The sequence below is a fragment of the Sus scrofa genome, chromosome 2 (genome assembly GCF_054392235.1).
Source record: "Sus scrofa isolate SSC_HxYL_T2T_F1_AM1 chromosome 2, Sscrofa_HxYL_maternal_Yorkshire_Landrace_v2.0, whole genome shotgun sequence".
NCBI lineage: Eukaryota > Metazoa > Chordata > Mammalia > Artiodactyla > Suidae > Sus > Sus scrofa.
Genome location: NC_139384.1, coordinates 62,462,444 through 62,479,058, shown reverse-complemented (window position 1 = coordinate 62,479,058; position 16,615 = coordinate 62,462,444). Strand labels below are relative to the sequence as shown.

General features: G+C 35.9%; 1 protein-coding gene across 1 annotated transcript; it reads left to right on the top strand.

The window, feature by feature from the left end:
• The first annotated feature begins 267 nt into the window (after positions 1–267).
• Positions 268–1,215, top strand: LOC100515195 (olfactory receptor 2M3-like). The gene has a single exon (XM_003124218.2). It carries the CDS (start codon positions 268–270, stop codon positions 1,213–1,215), a length of 948 nt encoding a protein of 315 aa, XP_003124266.2.
• The last annotated feature ends 15,400 nt before the right edge of the window (positions 1,216–16,615 follow it).

The window sequence follows — 16,615 nt, the reverse complement described above, 5'->3', positions numbered from 1 at the left end:
ATTTATATTTATGATTCTTGAGCAACTTCCTATGTTAGAAAGATGAAACTAATTAGGAATGTTACTATATGCTTTATACAAATCACTCAGGCTAAAAATAAGCTTTAATATCTCTACAAATAAAACGTGATGCCCAGAGATATAATTTTCCCGTATGTAGATACTGTATTAGATGTGGTGATTTAGACTTGAAATCATTGCTATTTCCATAAATGTAATTGCAATCATTTCTTGCATATTGAATTCTCCACAGTGAACATATTTTTCATGGCTTGGGAGAATCAGAGTTTCAACTCTGAATTCATCCTACTGGGAATATTTGATCACAGCCCCACACACATCTTCCTCTTCTGTCTGGTCTTGGGCATCTTCACAGTGGCCTTCATGGGAAACACTGTTATGGTTCTCCTCATCTACCTGGACACCCAGCTCCACATCCCCATGTACTTGTTCCTCAGCCAACTCTCCCTCATGGACCTCATGCTTATCTGTACCACTGTACCCAAGATGGCCTTCAACTACTTGTCTGGAAGGAAGTCCATCTCTTTGGCTGGCTGTGGAACCCAGATATTCTTATATGTGTCCCTGCTTGGATCTGAATGTTTCCTGTTGGCTGCAATGGCCTATGACCGGTACATAGCCATTTGCCACCCATTACGGTACTCTGTTCTCATGAGCCAGAAGATCTGCTGTCTCATGGCTGTTCCCTCCTGGATCATTGGCCTTCTTGATGGTGTAATTGTTATTGCTGTTGCATTGTCTTTCCCATATTGTGGTGCTCGGGAAATACCCCATTTTTTCTGTGATGTCCCTGCCCTTCTCACTCTTTCATGCACTAACACATTGCTCTTTGAAAGGTTAATGTTTATTTGCTGTGTAATCATGCTTCTTTTCCCTGTAGCAGTCATCATTGCATCCTACACTCATGTTATTCTGGCTGTCATTCGCATGAGATCTGGAGAGGGTCGCAGCAGAGCTTTTGCCACCTGTTCCTCTCACCTCATGGTGGTGGGGATGTACTATGGAGCTGCCATGTTCATATATATGAGACCTGTTTCTGATCGTTCCCCGACGGAGGACAGGATGGTGTCAGCCTTCTACACTATCCTTACTCCCATGCTGAATCCCCTTATCTACAGTCTCCGCAACAAGGAAGTGTTTAGAGCATTCATCAAGGTATTAAGGAAGGGAAAATCTGGAGAGAAAATTGCCTAATAATTTTTTTCCCTATAGTTTTGCTTTATGCTTACATTTATATATTTAACAATTGAATTTAACATCCCAAACATAACCATCTTTACAGCAAGAGATTTTGGGAGTTTCCACTGTGGCTCAGCAGTACTGAATCCCACTTGTAACCACATGGATGCAAGTTTGATCCCTGGCCTCACTCAATGGGTTAAGGAATCAGCATTGCTGTGAGCTGTAGCGTAAGTTGCAGATGCGGCTCCGATCTGGTTTGCAGAGGCTGTGGTGTAGGCCAGAAACTGTAGCTCCGATTCAACCCCTAGCCTTGGAACTTTCATATGCTGTACATACGGTCTTAAAAGAATATTTTATAGGCAAGCATGTGTTCAGTATATTTCTTTTGTTATGGGACATTCATTATATGACTATAAGTAAATATGTGCTGCAAGAATATGTGCACAATTGTATATTTTATTTCATACAATACCACTTCAGACATTAGAGGCATTTACCCAATATTGCATAATGCCATAATTCAACAGAGCACTGATAAATGTTCTGTGTTTTTGAACATGTAGTAGTTTTACCTTTTGCCAACCAAAACATTCTCCTGATCCCAATTTCATATCTTGGATTGATCATTTTGTTAATTTGAATAACCAAGTTAATTATATACAAGGTTATGAATTTGTTTATGAGATTATTATGAAATTAATACACTTTACCTGCAAAGGGCAGAAAGAAATTAGTTTTATGGTTAGGTTTATTGAGTCTATTAGGTAATGGAAGCTTCCCCTCTTCTGGATATTGTAGAACGGGGGACCTACCTTTTATTTTCTCTCTCTATAGACATTGCCTTATGCATGGGAAACCAAAATAAGAACATGAATCCACAATGTTTGGATTTTATCCTCAGATATCTCAGTCCTTGTATGGATTTGTACTGTGATTATATTAAAATTTTTCAATTTTATAAATAGAAAAATCTAAGTTTTCCAGCATAATATTTTGTAAAAATTCCACGTGTGACATTGCGCTAGATTTGTAATAATGATATTGATATGAAATATAGCACAATTCTGGAGATTCCTGTGTATTTATGCGAAAAAATCACTATGCCTTAATATGAATACTAACTATTAATTTAAAATTTCAACATAACATACCCACTTATTAGGTTTGTTTTGTTGCGTAACAAAGACAAATTTAGGAATTCCAAATAATAATTACTTATTTTGTCACAATATATATGGGTAGAAGTTATGGCATAGAATGCTTAGGGTATCACAAGGTAGAAATCCACATCTTTCTGGAGCCTGCAGTTTCATCTGAGGATCAGGATCATTTTATGAGCTCATATAGTTGTTGAAATAATTAATTTCTTTGCACCTGAATAACTCACATCAGCCTGCTTATTCAAGGCAAGAAAGAGAGTCTCTATGACCTTAGGAAAACAAGTCCATTTTTTAAAAAAAATTAAAATTGTTTTGCTTTCTTAGGCCTGTACCCATGGCATATGGAGGTTCCCAGACTAGGGGTCCAGTCAGAGCTGTAGCTGCTGGCCTGTGCCAGAGCCAAAGCAACACAGTATCAGAGCCACATCTGCAACCTACATCACAACTCAAAGCAATGCCAGATCCTTAAAACACTGAGGGAGGCTAGGGATCGAACCTGCAACCTCATGGCAGAAGTCCTCTTTTAAAGGTCTCTGACAGATTAAGTCAAATCTACTCAGGGTAATCTCCCTTAGATTGCTTAAAGACAATTGCTTTGGGGTTTTAATGACTTCTGCTCAGTCACTTTACTTTTGCCTCATGGGATAACTTCATTATAGGAGCAACTCTAGGGAATACAGGTCATGGGGAAAATTTTGGATCCTGCCTACCATGCATACTTACCAACCTTATCTACAAGAGATATTGAAATACGATTTCTATAACCTTTCTGTCACTGATGTGAGAAACATCTGTAACTTCCTAATAATTACTGAATTATTTCATCTTTTAGAAAATATTTTATATATGCTAAGGTTGAGGTGTTTGTGGTGAGGGTGAAAGACCAAAATTAGGAGTGTACCAGGTTTTAACCTGACAAAGAATTCAAAATAATCATTTTAAGGAAAACAACTGATATACAAGAAAACAGAGACATGACAACATAATAAAATTTTGTTCAACAAAGACATTTAACTTAAGCACACAAGAAACATAGAAATTATATAACAACTGAGCTGAGAACTTCTATAGCAGATATAATCAAGTAGAAGCAAGAATCACTGAGCTCAAAGAGATATGTTTCAAATCATATCTCCTGTTCAAAATCATATCTCCTGTTCAAAATCATATCTCCTGTTCAAAATCAGGAACAGCAATAAAATGAGTGAAAGAGAATGAAGAAACCCTATGTGACTTAGACATATCATTGACTATTTTGAGAATCATAAAAGGAGCAAAGAGAGAAGATAAATGCTTATTTAAAAAGGTCATGAGAATCTGCCTCTTTAGCTCAGAAGGCAGCATGTTAGTCTCATAAAAAAGTCATGAGAGAAGATGTCCCATATCTTAAGAGAAACATGAACATCTAGATTCATGAAGCCCAGCGAAATCCAAATTAGGTCATCAGCAAGAGATGTTCCCATTGACACATTAGAGTCAATTTGTCTAAATTTAAAGGTAAAGAAACTACCTTGAATATTGCAAGAGAAAAGCAATTTATCACATCAAAGTGTGCCTCCATAAGGCTATCAGTGGAGGTCTAGCAAGAAGAACCTGGCAAGCTAGGAGAGCATGAGATGATTTTCCAAAGTACTGAAAAAAGAAAGAGAAAGCCTCTGACAACCAAGAATACTAGCTGAAGCTCTATTTCAAAAAGTGAAGTAGAAATATTTTCCCCAAAAAAATAAAAGCTGAAAAAATGTAACACCATTGACCTGAACTGAAGCAAATGCCAAAGGAACTTATACAAAGTGGAAACAAAAGTTGACTAAATAGAAACCTGAACACATGAAATTATGAATCCTACTGGTAAGGACAGTATATAGTCAAATTTAGGACACTTTAATACTATAATGATGGTTCATAAATTGCTTTTAGGACAGGTATGAAAGGTAAAACACAATTTTTTTAAAAAAGAACCGTCTCAAATATTCAAAAATTTAATAATGTTTAACTATTAGAAAATGTTTGAAATAGTGACATCAATAACATAAAATATTAAGAGGGAAAAAATGAAAATATTGTATGCAATTAAGTTTCTTAATTTGAAATAGGCTCTTTTAGTACAAATGATTTATGTTACACTCTTGGTAATCTCTAAGAAAATACATATGTAAATGTATAATATTTATGATATACATATATCATATATAATACATACATATTTATATTTGCATGAGCATATCAATATTTAATATATATATATTCATATTTATGTATTTTATGTAGATAAATATGACTAAGATTAAGAAATGAAAGCCCCCATTAAAAAATATAAAATCACAACGACAGCAAGAGAAGCAGAAAGGAACAAAGGGAAACCAAAATATTCAGGGAAAAATTTAAAAAGTAAGCATTTTCATATCAATAATTACTTTTAATATAATAGATAATATTATCCAATTAAAAAGCATGCAAAGACACTGAATTGATAAACAAACAAAAATAGAGTTCCTGCTGTGACACAGTGGGTTAAGAATCCAAATGCTGCAGCAGCCTGGGTCAATGTGTAGTTGCAGGTTTGATCCTTGGCCTGGTGCAGTGGGTTAAAGGATTCAGCATTTCTGCAGTTGTGGCATAGTGTGCACCTGTGGCAATGTTCCAATCCCTGACCCCAGAAAATTCATATCCCACAAGTGTGGCCATTAAAAAAAAGAAAAAAATAAGATTCAGATACATGTGGCCTAAAATAAGAGACTTATTTTAGATTTAAGGGCACATGTTTGCTGAAAGTGAAGGATTAGAAAAAGAAACCCATGTAAATTATAAACAAAATAGAGAAACAGTGCCAATATTTAATATCAGAAAAAATCAACTCTAAGTTAAAAAGTGTCACAAGGGACAGAAACTAATTATATAATGATAGATATATCAATTCATAATGAGGATACAAGAATGGTAAATATATAGGTACCAAATATCAGAATACTGGAAAACATAAATCAAATATGTCTAAAGGAAACATATAGAGAAAAATGATAATACAAAGAGAAAGAAACCCCACTTTGAACATAAGATAGATGATTCAGACAGAAAATCAGCAAAGAAACAGCAGACATGAACAAAGCTATACATGAAATGGACCTAAAAGACATATGCAAAACATTCCATCCAACAGCAGATGGACAAATCTGCAAGCTAAATCATGGGTTAGGTCACAAAATAAGTCTTATGAAATATAAGAAGATTGAAAAATATTCATATTTCAAGCCAGAGTGTTATAAAAATAGAAATCACAAACAGAAGGAAAATAGAAAAAAAAAATCACTGACATAAATCATACAACTCTGCACTAGTAATGATTCAAGGAGGAAATCAAAAACAAATGTTTTTAAAATGTTGAGACAAACTGAAATGGAAACATGGCATACCAAAACGTATGGGATACAGTGAAAAGAATTCTAAGAGGGGAGATTATCATGATAAATGCCTGCACTAAGAAAAAAGAAAGGATCTTAAACTACCTCACTTTATGCCTCAAGAAACTTGCAAAAGAAGGAAAAACAAAGCCAAAATTAGAAGAAATAAACATAAACTTTGACTAGGTATAAGTGAAATGGAAAATTAAAAAACACAATACATTATCAACAAAATAAATTATTTTGAATATGTCGATCTTTAGCTAGATTAATAAAGGAAGAAGACAAACGTAATAAAATTAAGGTGAAACAGGAAATACTGTAACTGATGAAATTTAATGGTCATGAGGTATCTATGAACATTTACATTCCAATAAATTGGAATTACATTTTATTAATGTAATATAAACACATATTCAATTAATATAGTTGTAAACTATTGCATTTAATTACCTACAAGAGATGAGTTTTCTCAGAAAACTCAATGTAGAATTGCCATGAGATACAGCAATCCCATTCATGGGCATACATCCGGACAAAACTTTTGTTCAAAAACATACATGCACTCCCTATTTTCACTGTAGGACTATTAACAGTGGCCAGACATAGTGCCAGTCTAGATGTCCATCAAAGAATGATGTATAATGGAATACTAGTCAGCTGAAAAAGGGACAAAATAACGCCATTGCAGCAACATGGAGGCAACTAGAGATTCTCATACCAGAGTTCCCACTGCGGCACAGCGGAAACAAATCTAAGTAGGAACCATGAGTAGGCAGGCTTGATCCCTGTCCTTGATCAGTGGGTTAAGGATCTGGCATTGCCATGATCTGTGGTGCTGGTTGCAGACTTGGCTTGGATCTGGCGTTGCTGTGGCTGTGGTTTAGGCCAGCAGATGTAGCTCCAATTAGACCCCTAGACTGTGAACCTCCTTAGGCTGTGAGTGTGGCCCTAACAACCAAAAAAAAAAAAAAAAAACTTCTTATGCTAAGTCAAATAGGTGAAATATGTCAGAAAGAGAAGGGTGGATACCATATGATGTTACTTTTATGGGAAATCTAAATTATGGCACAAATGATCCTATCTGCAAAACAGAAACAAAATCACAGACATAGAGAATGGACTTGTGGTTGTCAGCAGTAGGGAGCAGGATGGATGGGGAGTTTGGGGATGGTGGATGCCAACTATTACTTGGGGTTGATGGACAGATGGGTTCCTGCAGTACAGAACAGGGAACTATCCAATCTCTTGGGATAGAACATGATAGAAGACAGTATTAGAAAATGGATGTGTATATGTATAACTGGGTAACTGTGCTCTACAGCAGAAATTGACACAACACTGTGTGAATCAACTATATTTTAAAAAACAAACAAACCAAAAACTCCTATAGCTGAAAGCTCAGGAATGAATACCATTACTGGTAAATTCTACCAAACATTTAATGAAAATTTAACATGAATCCTTTTCAAAATCTTCTAAAAATGTGAAAAGCAAGAAATGCTTCCAAACTCATTTGTGATACAAAAGGCAGGCGAGGACTCTTAAAAAAAAAAAAGAAAATTATAGACCAATATTCTTCATGAGCCTAAATGAAAAATTCCTCAAAAAATACTAACAAAATGAAATGGACAACACTTTAAATAATCATACACCATGGTCAAGTGCGATATATCCCTGGGAATCAAGCCTAGTTCAACATATGCCAATCAAATTATAAGCCACATTAGCAGAAAGAATGATAAATATATATATGCTCATCTCAATAGATGAAGAAAAAATTTTGACACAATTCAACATCTTTTTATCATAACAACTCTCAATAAACCAGGTATGGAAGGAATGTACCTCAACATGATAAAGGCCATATGCAACACACATAGCTAAATTCTCAATGATTCAATATATTACTGCTAAATATCTATTGTCAGACAAGAGTTGAGCTAGGCATTGAGGTTCTAGAAGTCTTATTCAGTATAAGCTTTATTCTTGCAGTAAATAGTTCGATAAAATTTACATAAATGATTCACAAAGTTTTCACTATCTTATTTTATATATATAACAAAATATATACATTTATAAAACATTGTTTGATATAATTATATATCAACTATTTGCTGCCAATATATTTGATAACACTCTATGTTTAACCTAGACAAAAATTCTAAAGCAGTGTTTGTCACAAGTCATAATTCTGTATTTCTTTTATTAAGATATGTGGATACTTGTCTTTTATATAATGGAGTCCACCACCTTTAACAACCCAAAGATAAATTCATATGACCAGCTTAGACTGAAGTGAGTATTTATACTAACAATTATTACACTTATCTGTATGTAATGTAACACAATGACTAGATGATTATAATTTGTATATTATGGTTAAACACAAAGACAAATGAAATCGAAGAATCAGTTTTGAAAAAATATGTGTTTTATATCATATTTTGTTTTATCAGTATTTTATTTTTGATCATTGTATTTACTATTTCTTGGAGTTCCCATTGTGGCTCAGTGATAATGAACCTGGCTAGGATCCATGAGGATTTGATCCCTGGCATTGCTTAGTGGGTTAAGGATCCAGCATTGCCATGAGTTGTGGTGAAGACCTCAGATGTGGCTCAGACCACAAGTGGCTGTGGCTGTGGCTGTGGTTTAGGCTGGCAACTGTAGCTCTGATTTGACCTCTATCTTGGGAACTTCCACATACCACAACTGTGGCCCTAAAAAGAAAAAAAAAATATATATATATATATATTTGTTATTTCTGTATATCAGTTAACTTTTAGCTGAAATGAGTTTTCCAAAAGTGGAATGGCTTCCAACATATTTTACATGAAATAAACACTCCAAAATGTGAGTATTTTTAATTTAATTAAAAAATCAGAAAAATTTTAAAAAGCATGTCTATGTATTTTTACTCTTCTATTAAAAAATTTGGGTGCACATTAACTACTAAATATTGTTTTCATGCATTTTTTTTTTTGGCATTTTGGCTTTTAGGGCCAAACCTGTGACATACGGAGTTTCCCAAGGTAGGGGTCCTATCAGAGCTATAGCTTTGGGCCTATGGCACAGCCTCAGGAGCAACAAATCTGAGCAGAGTCTGTGACCTACACTATGGAGCACAGCAACACTGGATCCTTAACCCACTGAGTGAGGCCAGGAATAGAACCCACATCCTCATGGATGCTAGTTGGGTTTGTTAACCATGAGCCACAATGGGAACTCCTGTTTTCATTCATTTGAACAAACTGTAAAGCTGGGGCATTGAGCATTATCACTCTTTGGCTAAATAAATCATTGAGTAGATTCTCAAAAATGTTAGCAACAAATGTCTGTAGAAATGAATACTGCACATGAGAAAACAATATCCTCAATAAATGGTTCTAGGAGAACTGAACTGTTACATATAAAGAATAAAATAAGAACATTCTCTAACAACATACGCAAAAATACATTAAAAATTGACTACAGACCTTAATGAAAGACCATATACTACTATAAAACTCTTAGAGGAAAATATAGGCAGAACAGTTTTTGTCATAAATTGCAGCAGTAACTTTTTTGGTCCACTTCTTAGTAATGAAAATAAAAACAAAAATAAATGAGACCTAATTACCCTGAAAAGATTTTGCACAGCAAATGAAACTTAAATAATGAAAAGACAGCCCACAGAATGGGAGAAAATCTTTGCAAAATTTGCAACTAGAAAAGGCCAATCTCTAATACATGGAAACAACTCATAGAACCCAACAATTAAAAAAAAATCCAATGAAAAAGTGGGCGGGAGACTTAAATTGACATTTCTCCAGAAAAGACATACAGATGGCTGGAATGTTCATGAAAAATGCTCAACATCACTAATTATTAGAGAAATGCAAATCAAAACTACAATGAGGTACCACCTCACACCAGTCAGTATGGCAATCATTAATGAGTCTGTATATAACAAAAGCTGGAGAGGGTGTGGAGAAAAGGGAACCCTCCTTCACTGTTGGTGGGAATGTAAATTGGTACAACCACTATGGAAAACAGTATAGAGGTTCCTTCAAACCTGAACATAGAACTGCCATATGATCCAGAAACCCCACTCCTTGGCATATATCCAGAGAAAATCATAATTTGAAAGGACACATGAGAGTTCCCCTTGTGGCTCACCAGATTAAAAAACTGATATAGCATCTGTGAGGATATCAGTTGGATTCTTGGCCTTGCTCAGTGGGTTAATGACCCAGCATCACAGCAAGCTGAGGAGCAGATGCAGGTCAAATCTGGTGTTACCATGGCTGTGGCTCAGGCCAATAGCTGCAGTGATGATACGATTCCTGGCTTGGGAACTTCCAAATGCCATAGGTGTGGCCATAGAAAGAAAAAAAAGGGTACAGGCACCCTGTGTCCACTCCATCACTATTTATTATAGTCATAACATAGAAGAAAACTAAATGTCCATCAACTAAGTAATAAAGAAAATGAGATACATATATACAATGTTATACTACTCAGCCATAAAAAATGTCACTTGGAGCATCATGGATGGACCCAAATATTATACTAGATGAAATAAGTCAGAAAACAAATATCTTAAGATCACTGTTGAAAGTAATAATAATGATATAAAAGAACTTATTTACAAAACAGAATCAGACACATAGTTTTTAAAATCAAACTTATGGTAACCAAGGGGACATATAGGGGAGAGGGAAAATTTAGGAGGTTTGGATTAAAATGTTACATTACATAATTACATAATTAACATAGATAAGTAACAATGATCTACTGTATAGCACAGGGAACTTTCCTCAACGTTCTCTAACATAGTTGGGAAAAGAATCTGAAAAAGAGTGGATATATGTATAACTGATTCATTTTGCTAAACATCTGAAAGTAAAACAACATTGTAAGTCAACTATACTCCAATATATTCTAAAAAGCCATACAAATTCTTAAAAATGAAAAACAGAAAAATGGAAAACAATTTCTGTAACAATCTGATGGATTAAGTACCGAGGTTTAGGCAAAAATGTCAAAATCCTCAAATAAAACACATATTAAGCTTGATAGGAGAACAAATGAAGATAGACAGATACAAACAGATATATTTATAGACACATATACACAGAGAGAGAAACTAGACAATTTCATGTACAATGGGGAATATATATGAGTGTATGTGTTGAGTTTGCATATGTGTGTGATTATTTTCAGAATATAATTTACAAAAGGAATGTTGTATATTTTATGCTGTGTTGATTGTTCTCTCAATATCCCCCTATATACACACACACACACACACACACACACACACACACACACAGAGAGAAAAAAAGGAAATTTATTGTCAAAGTCTTAAGTACAAATTGCTTATTTTGGCCCATATGACCTGTTGTATTTACAGAGCACTATGTTTGTTTTTTTAAATCAAATTAATGTCAATATTCAATCCAATTTTCCATTCAACTTTTATTTTTTGCCTTTTCAGTGCTGCACCTCTGGCATATGGAAGTTTCCAAGCTAGGGGCTGAATTGAAGTTGGAGCCACTGGCCAAAGACAAAGCCACAGCAATGCAGGTTTTGAGCTGCATCTGTGACCTACACCACAGCTCATGGCAATGCCAGACACATAAACCACTGAGCAACTCAAGGAATTGAACCTGCATCCTCATGGATGCCAGTCTGATTCATTTCCCCTGAGCCATGATGGGAACTCCCCAATTTTCCCTTCCATTTTGACAGTTTTAGTATAGCTATAATTGTATAGATCCTATAAATATTTAGTAAAATAAAGGAAGTGAAAAATAAGATGCCATAGTATAGTAAGTGTTGTAGTTAGAAAGCCAGGAATTTAAAGCCCCTATATTACCATTTTTCCCCTTTAATAACTTCTGGGAGATCATTGAAATCACTAAGCCTTGGCTCCAAAGCCTCATAAAAGCACAGGCAGAGAGAGGATTAAGATGGCTGAATAGAAGGACTGGAGCTCAACTTCTCTCCTAAAAACAAAAAAATTCACAACTAAAAGCTGAGTAATCCCCACCCAAATGGACTGGAAACCTTAAAAAAGATACCCTACTCCAGAAGAACAAGAGGAGGCCACATCACATCAAGAGGTAGGAGGGGCAATTTCATGATATAAACAACCCCATACCTCCTGGGTGGGAAGCTCCACAGACTGAAAACTAACTGGTTCACAGAGAGAAACTCACCTACAGGAGTGAGAATTCTGAGCCCCACATCAAACCCTCACATGTGGGGATCCCGCACTGGAAGAAAGACCCCCTGGAGCATCTGGCATTGAAGGCCAGTGGAGCTTGTGTGCAGGAGCTCCACAGGACTGCACAGAGACCCCATTCTTAAAAGGTGCACACGGACTTTCACATGCACTGGATCCCAGGGCAAAGCAAAGTCTCCATGGGAATCTGGGTCAAACCTGACCACAGTTCTTTGAGGACATCCTGGGAAAACAGGGGTGAATGTGCCTTGTTGTGAGGGAGGGACATTGAAGGCAAAACTCTCTCGGGAATATTCAGCAGCTGCCTTTCTCTGGAGGTGGCCATTTTGGGAAAATCTGGCCCCACCTGTCAGTCAGTGCTGAGAAGCCCCAGGGCAAACAACAATCCAGGTGGGATCACAGCCCCACGCCTCAGTAAACAGGCTACTAAAGACCCCTCAGGCACACAGCTGCCTCTAATCTCATCCAGAGACTAAGCCCCACCCAACAGAGGGATTAGAATCAGCTCCACCTACCAGTGGGCAGGCATCAGCCCCTCCCATCAGGAAGCCTACAGCAAGCCCCCCACACCGACTTCGGCCACAAGGGGGGCAGACACCAGAAGGAAGAGAGGCTACAACACTTTTATCTGTAAAAAGGTCACCACACCAAAAACCTATAAAAATGAAAAAACAGAGAACTATAACTCAGATGAGAGAGAAAGGAAAAAACCCAGAAAATCAACTAAGCGATGAGGAGATTCTTAGCCTTCAGGAAAAAGACTTTAGATTGTTGATGCTGAAGATGATGCAAGACATTGGAAATAAACTGGAGGCAAAGAAGGATAACTTACAGGAAACACTGAACAAAGAGATAGAAGATATAAAACTTAAACAAGAAGAGATGCAAAATACAATAACTGAAATAAAAAATTCACTAGAAGCAGCTAACAGCAGAATACAGGAGGCAGAAGAATGAATAAGCGGGGTGGAGGACAGATTAGTGGAAATTACGGATGCAGAACAGAAAAGAGAAAAAAGATTGAAAAAAAATGAAGAGAGTCTCAGAGAACTCTGGGACAATGTTAAACACAGCAACATCCATATTATAGGGGTGCCGGAAGGAGAAGAGAGAGAGAAGGGGACAGAAAAAATATTCCAAGAGGTAATAGCCAAAAACTTCCCTAACATGGGAAAGGAACCACTCACTCAAATCCAGGAAGCACAATGAGGACCATATAAAATAAACCCAAGGAGGAATACACCAAAACACATATTAATCAAACGGACCAAAATTAAAGACAAAGAGAAAATATTGAAAGCAGCTAGGGAAAAGAAACAAGTAACATACAAGGGAACCCCAATAAGGTCATCGGCAGATTTTTCAGCAGAAACTCTGCAGGACAGAAGGGAGTGGCATGATATACTTAACGTGATGAAAGGAAAAAACCTCCAACCAAGATTACTCTACCCAGCAAGGCTCTCATTCAGATTTGAAGGAGAAATCAAACCTTCACAGATAAGCAAAAGTTGAGAGAATTCAGCAACACTAATCCAGCCTTACAACAAATACTAAAGGGACTTCTCTAGGCAGAAAAGAAAAGACAACAACAGGAAACAAAAATTCCACAAATGACAAGGCTCACCAGTAAAGGTATATATACAGTAAAGATGCAAAATCATTCATGAACGATTATACCACCAAAATCAGAAATCATGAGAAGAGGTGGGTACAAATGCAGGACACTAGAGATGAACTTGCAATTAAGAGAACAACTTAAAACAATCTTGTATACATATAGACTCTTATATCAAAACTTCAGAATAACTGCAAACCAAAAATCTACAACTGATACACAAACAAGGAATCTCTGAAGAAGAAATATATCTCATAGTAAATAAGTGCATAATCCACCATGAAGGGGGTCATTTGACATCATTCTTGGAATGCTGAAGTCTTCTTAGATCTGATTCTGATTTCCTCTCCATCAAAGAATTTATGATAATTATAATTAAATAATACAACTGTACAATTAAATTTAAAAAAGCACAGGAAATAAAACTCATATTTTAAACTATTATGGGGAGTAGTTGCCATTGCAACACAGTGGAAATGAATCTGACTAGGATCCATGAGGATGAGGGTTAGATCCCTGGCGTTGCTCAGTGGGTCAAGGATTCAGCATTGTCTTGGGCCGTGGTGTAGGTTACAGACAAGCCTTGGATCCTGCATTGCTCTGGCTGTAGTGTAGGCCTGTGGCTATAGCTCTGATTATACACCTAGCCTGAAGACTTGTATATGCTGGGGAAGCAGCCCTAAAAAAAAGGAAAAGAAAAAATATGTAAAAGAACTATTATGGGGGGAGTTTCCATTGTGACTCAATGGTAAGGAACCCAGTTATCATCTCTGAGGATATGGGTTTGAACCCTGGCTTTGCTCAGTGCATTAAGGATCCGGCATTCCTGTGAGCTGTGGTATAAGTCACAGATGAGGCGTGGATCTGGAGTTGCAGTGGCTGTGGCATAGGCTGACAGCTGCAACTCTGATTCAACTCCAAGCCTGAGAATTTCCACATATAGTGGGTGTAGCCTTAAAAAGCAAAAACAAACAAAAAACAAACAAACCAAAAAAAGGTATTATGTATCAGTATATATTTAGATTATGTACTAATGTACAAATATTATATTAACCCATTTGTTTCTCATAAAAGCCTAAATTAACTTCTAAAAAGTGAAGGCTATGATTAACATACATGATTGTCAGTATCTTGAGGAGTCTAGCTTTTGATCAAATATCTATGTGTGGTCTTGCAGGATGATCATTGACCATTACAAGATTTCCTTGGCAGAACTCACAGGGAAAAGCTGTCAACTCAGCCCCAGAATGATACACAGACAATGCATTGCAGTCTCTGTAAAAGCTTGAGTCAATGTCTCAGATGGAGTCCATATCTATATTTTGGCCTTAATGCATTTATTTTTACATCTCTGTAAATGGGATCTTCAGCTAAATTGACCCTTATCAGGTTCCTTATTGGGGAAGGAAGCGTAGAAATCTTCAAGACAATTTTCTCTATTCTAATTATTCCATACTTTCTAATCCTGCTCCTTTCTTCATTTCTGCCCTCTGGTCTAGGCCCACAATACTGCAAGAACATTTTGTTTGGGTTCCCTGGGAAGAGCTAGGACCTCCACATCTGTGCTGATTCTTCTGACTCTTAAACAATGGACATGAAAATAGAACAGTCCATTCATGCTTTCTCCACTTTATATCTTCACAGTTAATGACTAAAGGCCTAACTCTATTTTAATTTTTGGCTCATTCTTATTTAATATCTGGTACTTTAGCTTTCAGTCCATCTCAGTGGAACTTTGACATAGTCATCTCAATTTGTCTCACCTTTATCATGATGGATATAAATAACTATATTTTCCCAAGCCAGTGATTGAGGTCATGTCATTTGCCGACACCAAGGCAGACGCAAAGTTATCTGGGGTCATTAAAACATGTAAGAGATCACAGAGCTGCACCCAAAGAAAATATTCAATAAAGATACATGCATACTCTGTAATTTTATTATTTTATTAAAATATTGCTTATTTACATATATTTATGGGTAACATTCTTCCTAGCTCATCAACCCTTGCCTGCATTATCTAATTGTGTCTCATTTTAATTGTCTCAGTCACCTGTTCTCTAGAGATTGTTGCCTTCTTAAAATCATCCTCAGGCAACTGACCAAAACTCAGTCACAAGGATCATTTTCCCAGAAGATTTAAAGATGATGAAAGAGCTATGCCCATTTCTTTAGACAAAGTAGAAAGTGATTGGCCTACTTCCACAACCTAAAACTGGTATTTCATCATATGAAGAGATTCTCAAAGCTGATCTACATAAGAAAATTTGGCTAAGCCATCTTAAAGACCTTTATTTGGAAAAATTAATGAAAGAAATATCTGTTCCCTCATAGGTTAAGAACATACAATACTCAAGAGTAAGTCCTTTGTGATAACTATTTTTGTCAATGTCCTCTAATTTCCTTACTTTCTGGTCATACTCTGTTTTTTCATAGCATTTTTGCTTTATTTTGTAATTTTATTTTTGTTTTAGGATTGGACTTGTGTCATAATTAAAAGTGTGCTTAGAGTATCAATGAAGTGACCCAACAGATTTTATTCTCTGAAACAATGAATACTTTCATTAAATGAATAAACTAGCCCATTAAAAGAATAAGAACAAGCACAGAGAATTCTCATCAAATGTTTTATAGTAGTTGCTATAATTCCTAGTGTTAAAATAGTTGTATCAGGAAGTGTGATTGAATCATGTTTAACATATAAAAATGAATCTTAGCTAGCAGTTTTTTTCTTTATATTGTTACTATTGATTTAAAATTCTTATTTTCAAATCTTTATATACCATATTCTTGGAAAATCCTCATAACCATGTATACAGAAGTTCCAGAGGAGCTGAAGGAGGAATCAATACTAAGGTAAACAAATAATATGTTAGCCTGATTATATCTAGTATTTATCTGTGAAAATAGATGATTTGATACACATATCCATTGTAGATTGATTGCCAAAATCAAGGTAAATCATACATTAATCATTTCATGTAGTTGGCTTTTTTTTCTATGACAA

What these genes read in the sequence shown, in the direction of transcription:
- LOC100515195 (XM_003124218.2), top strand. Translation starts at nt 268, where the DNA reads ATGGCTTGGGAGAATCAGAGTTTCAACTCTGAATTCATCCTACTGGGA.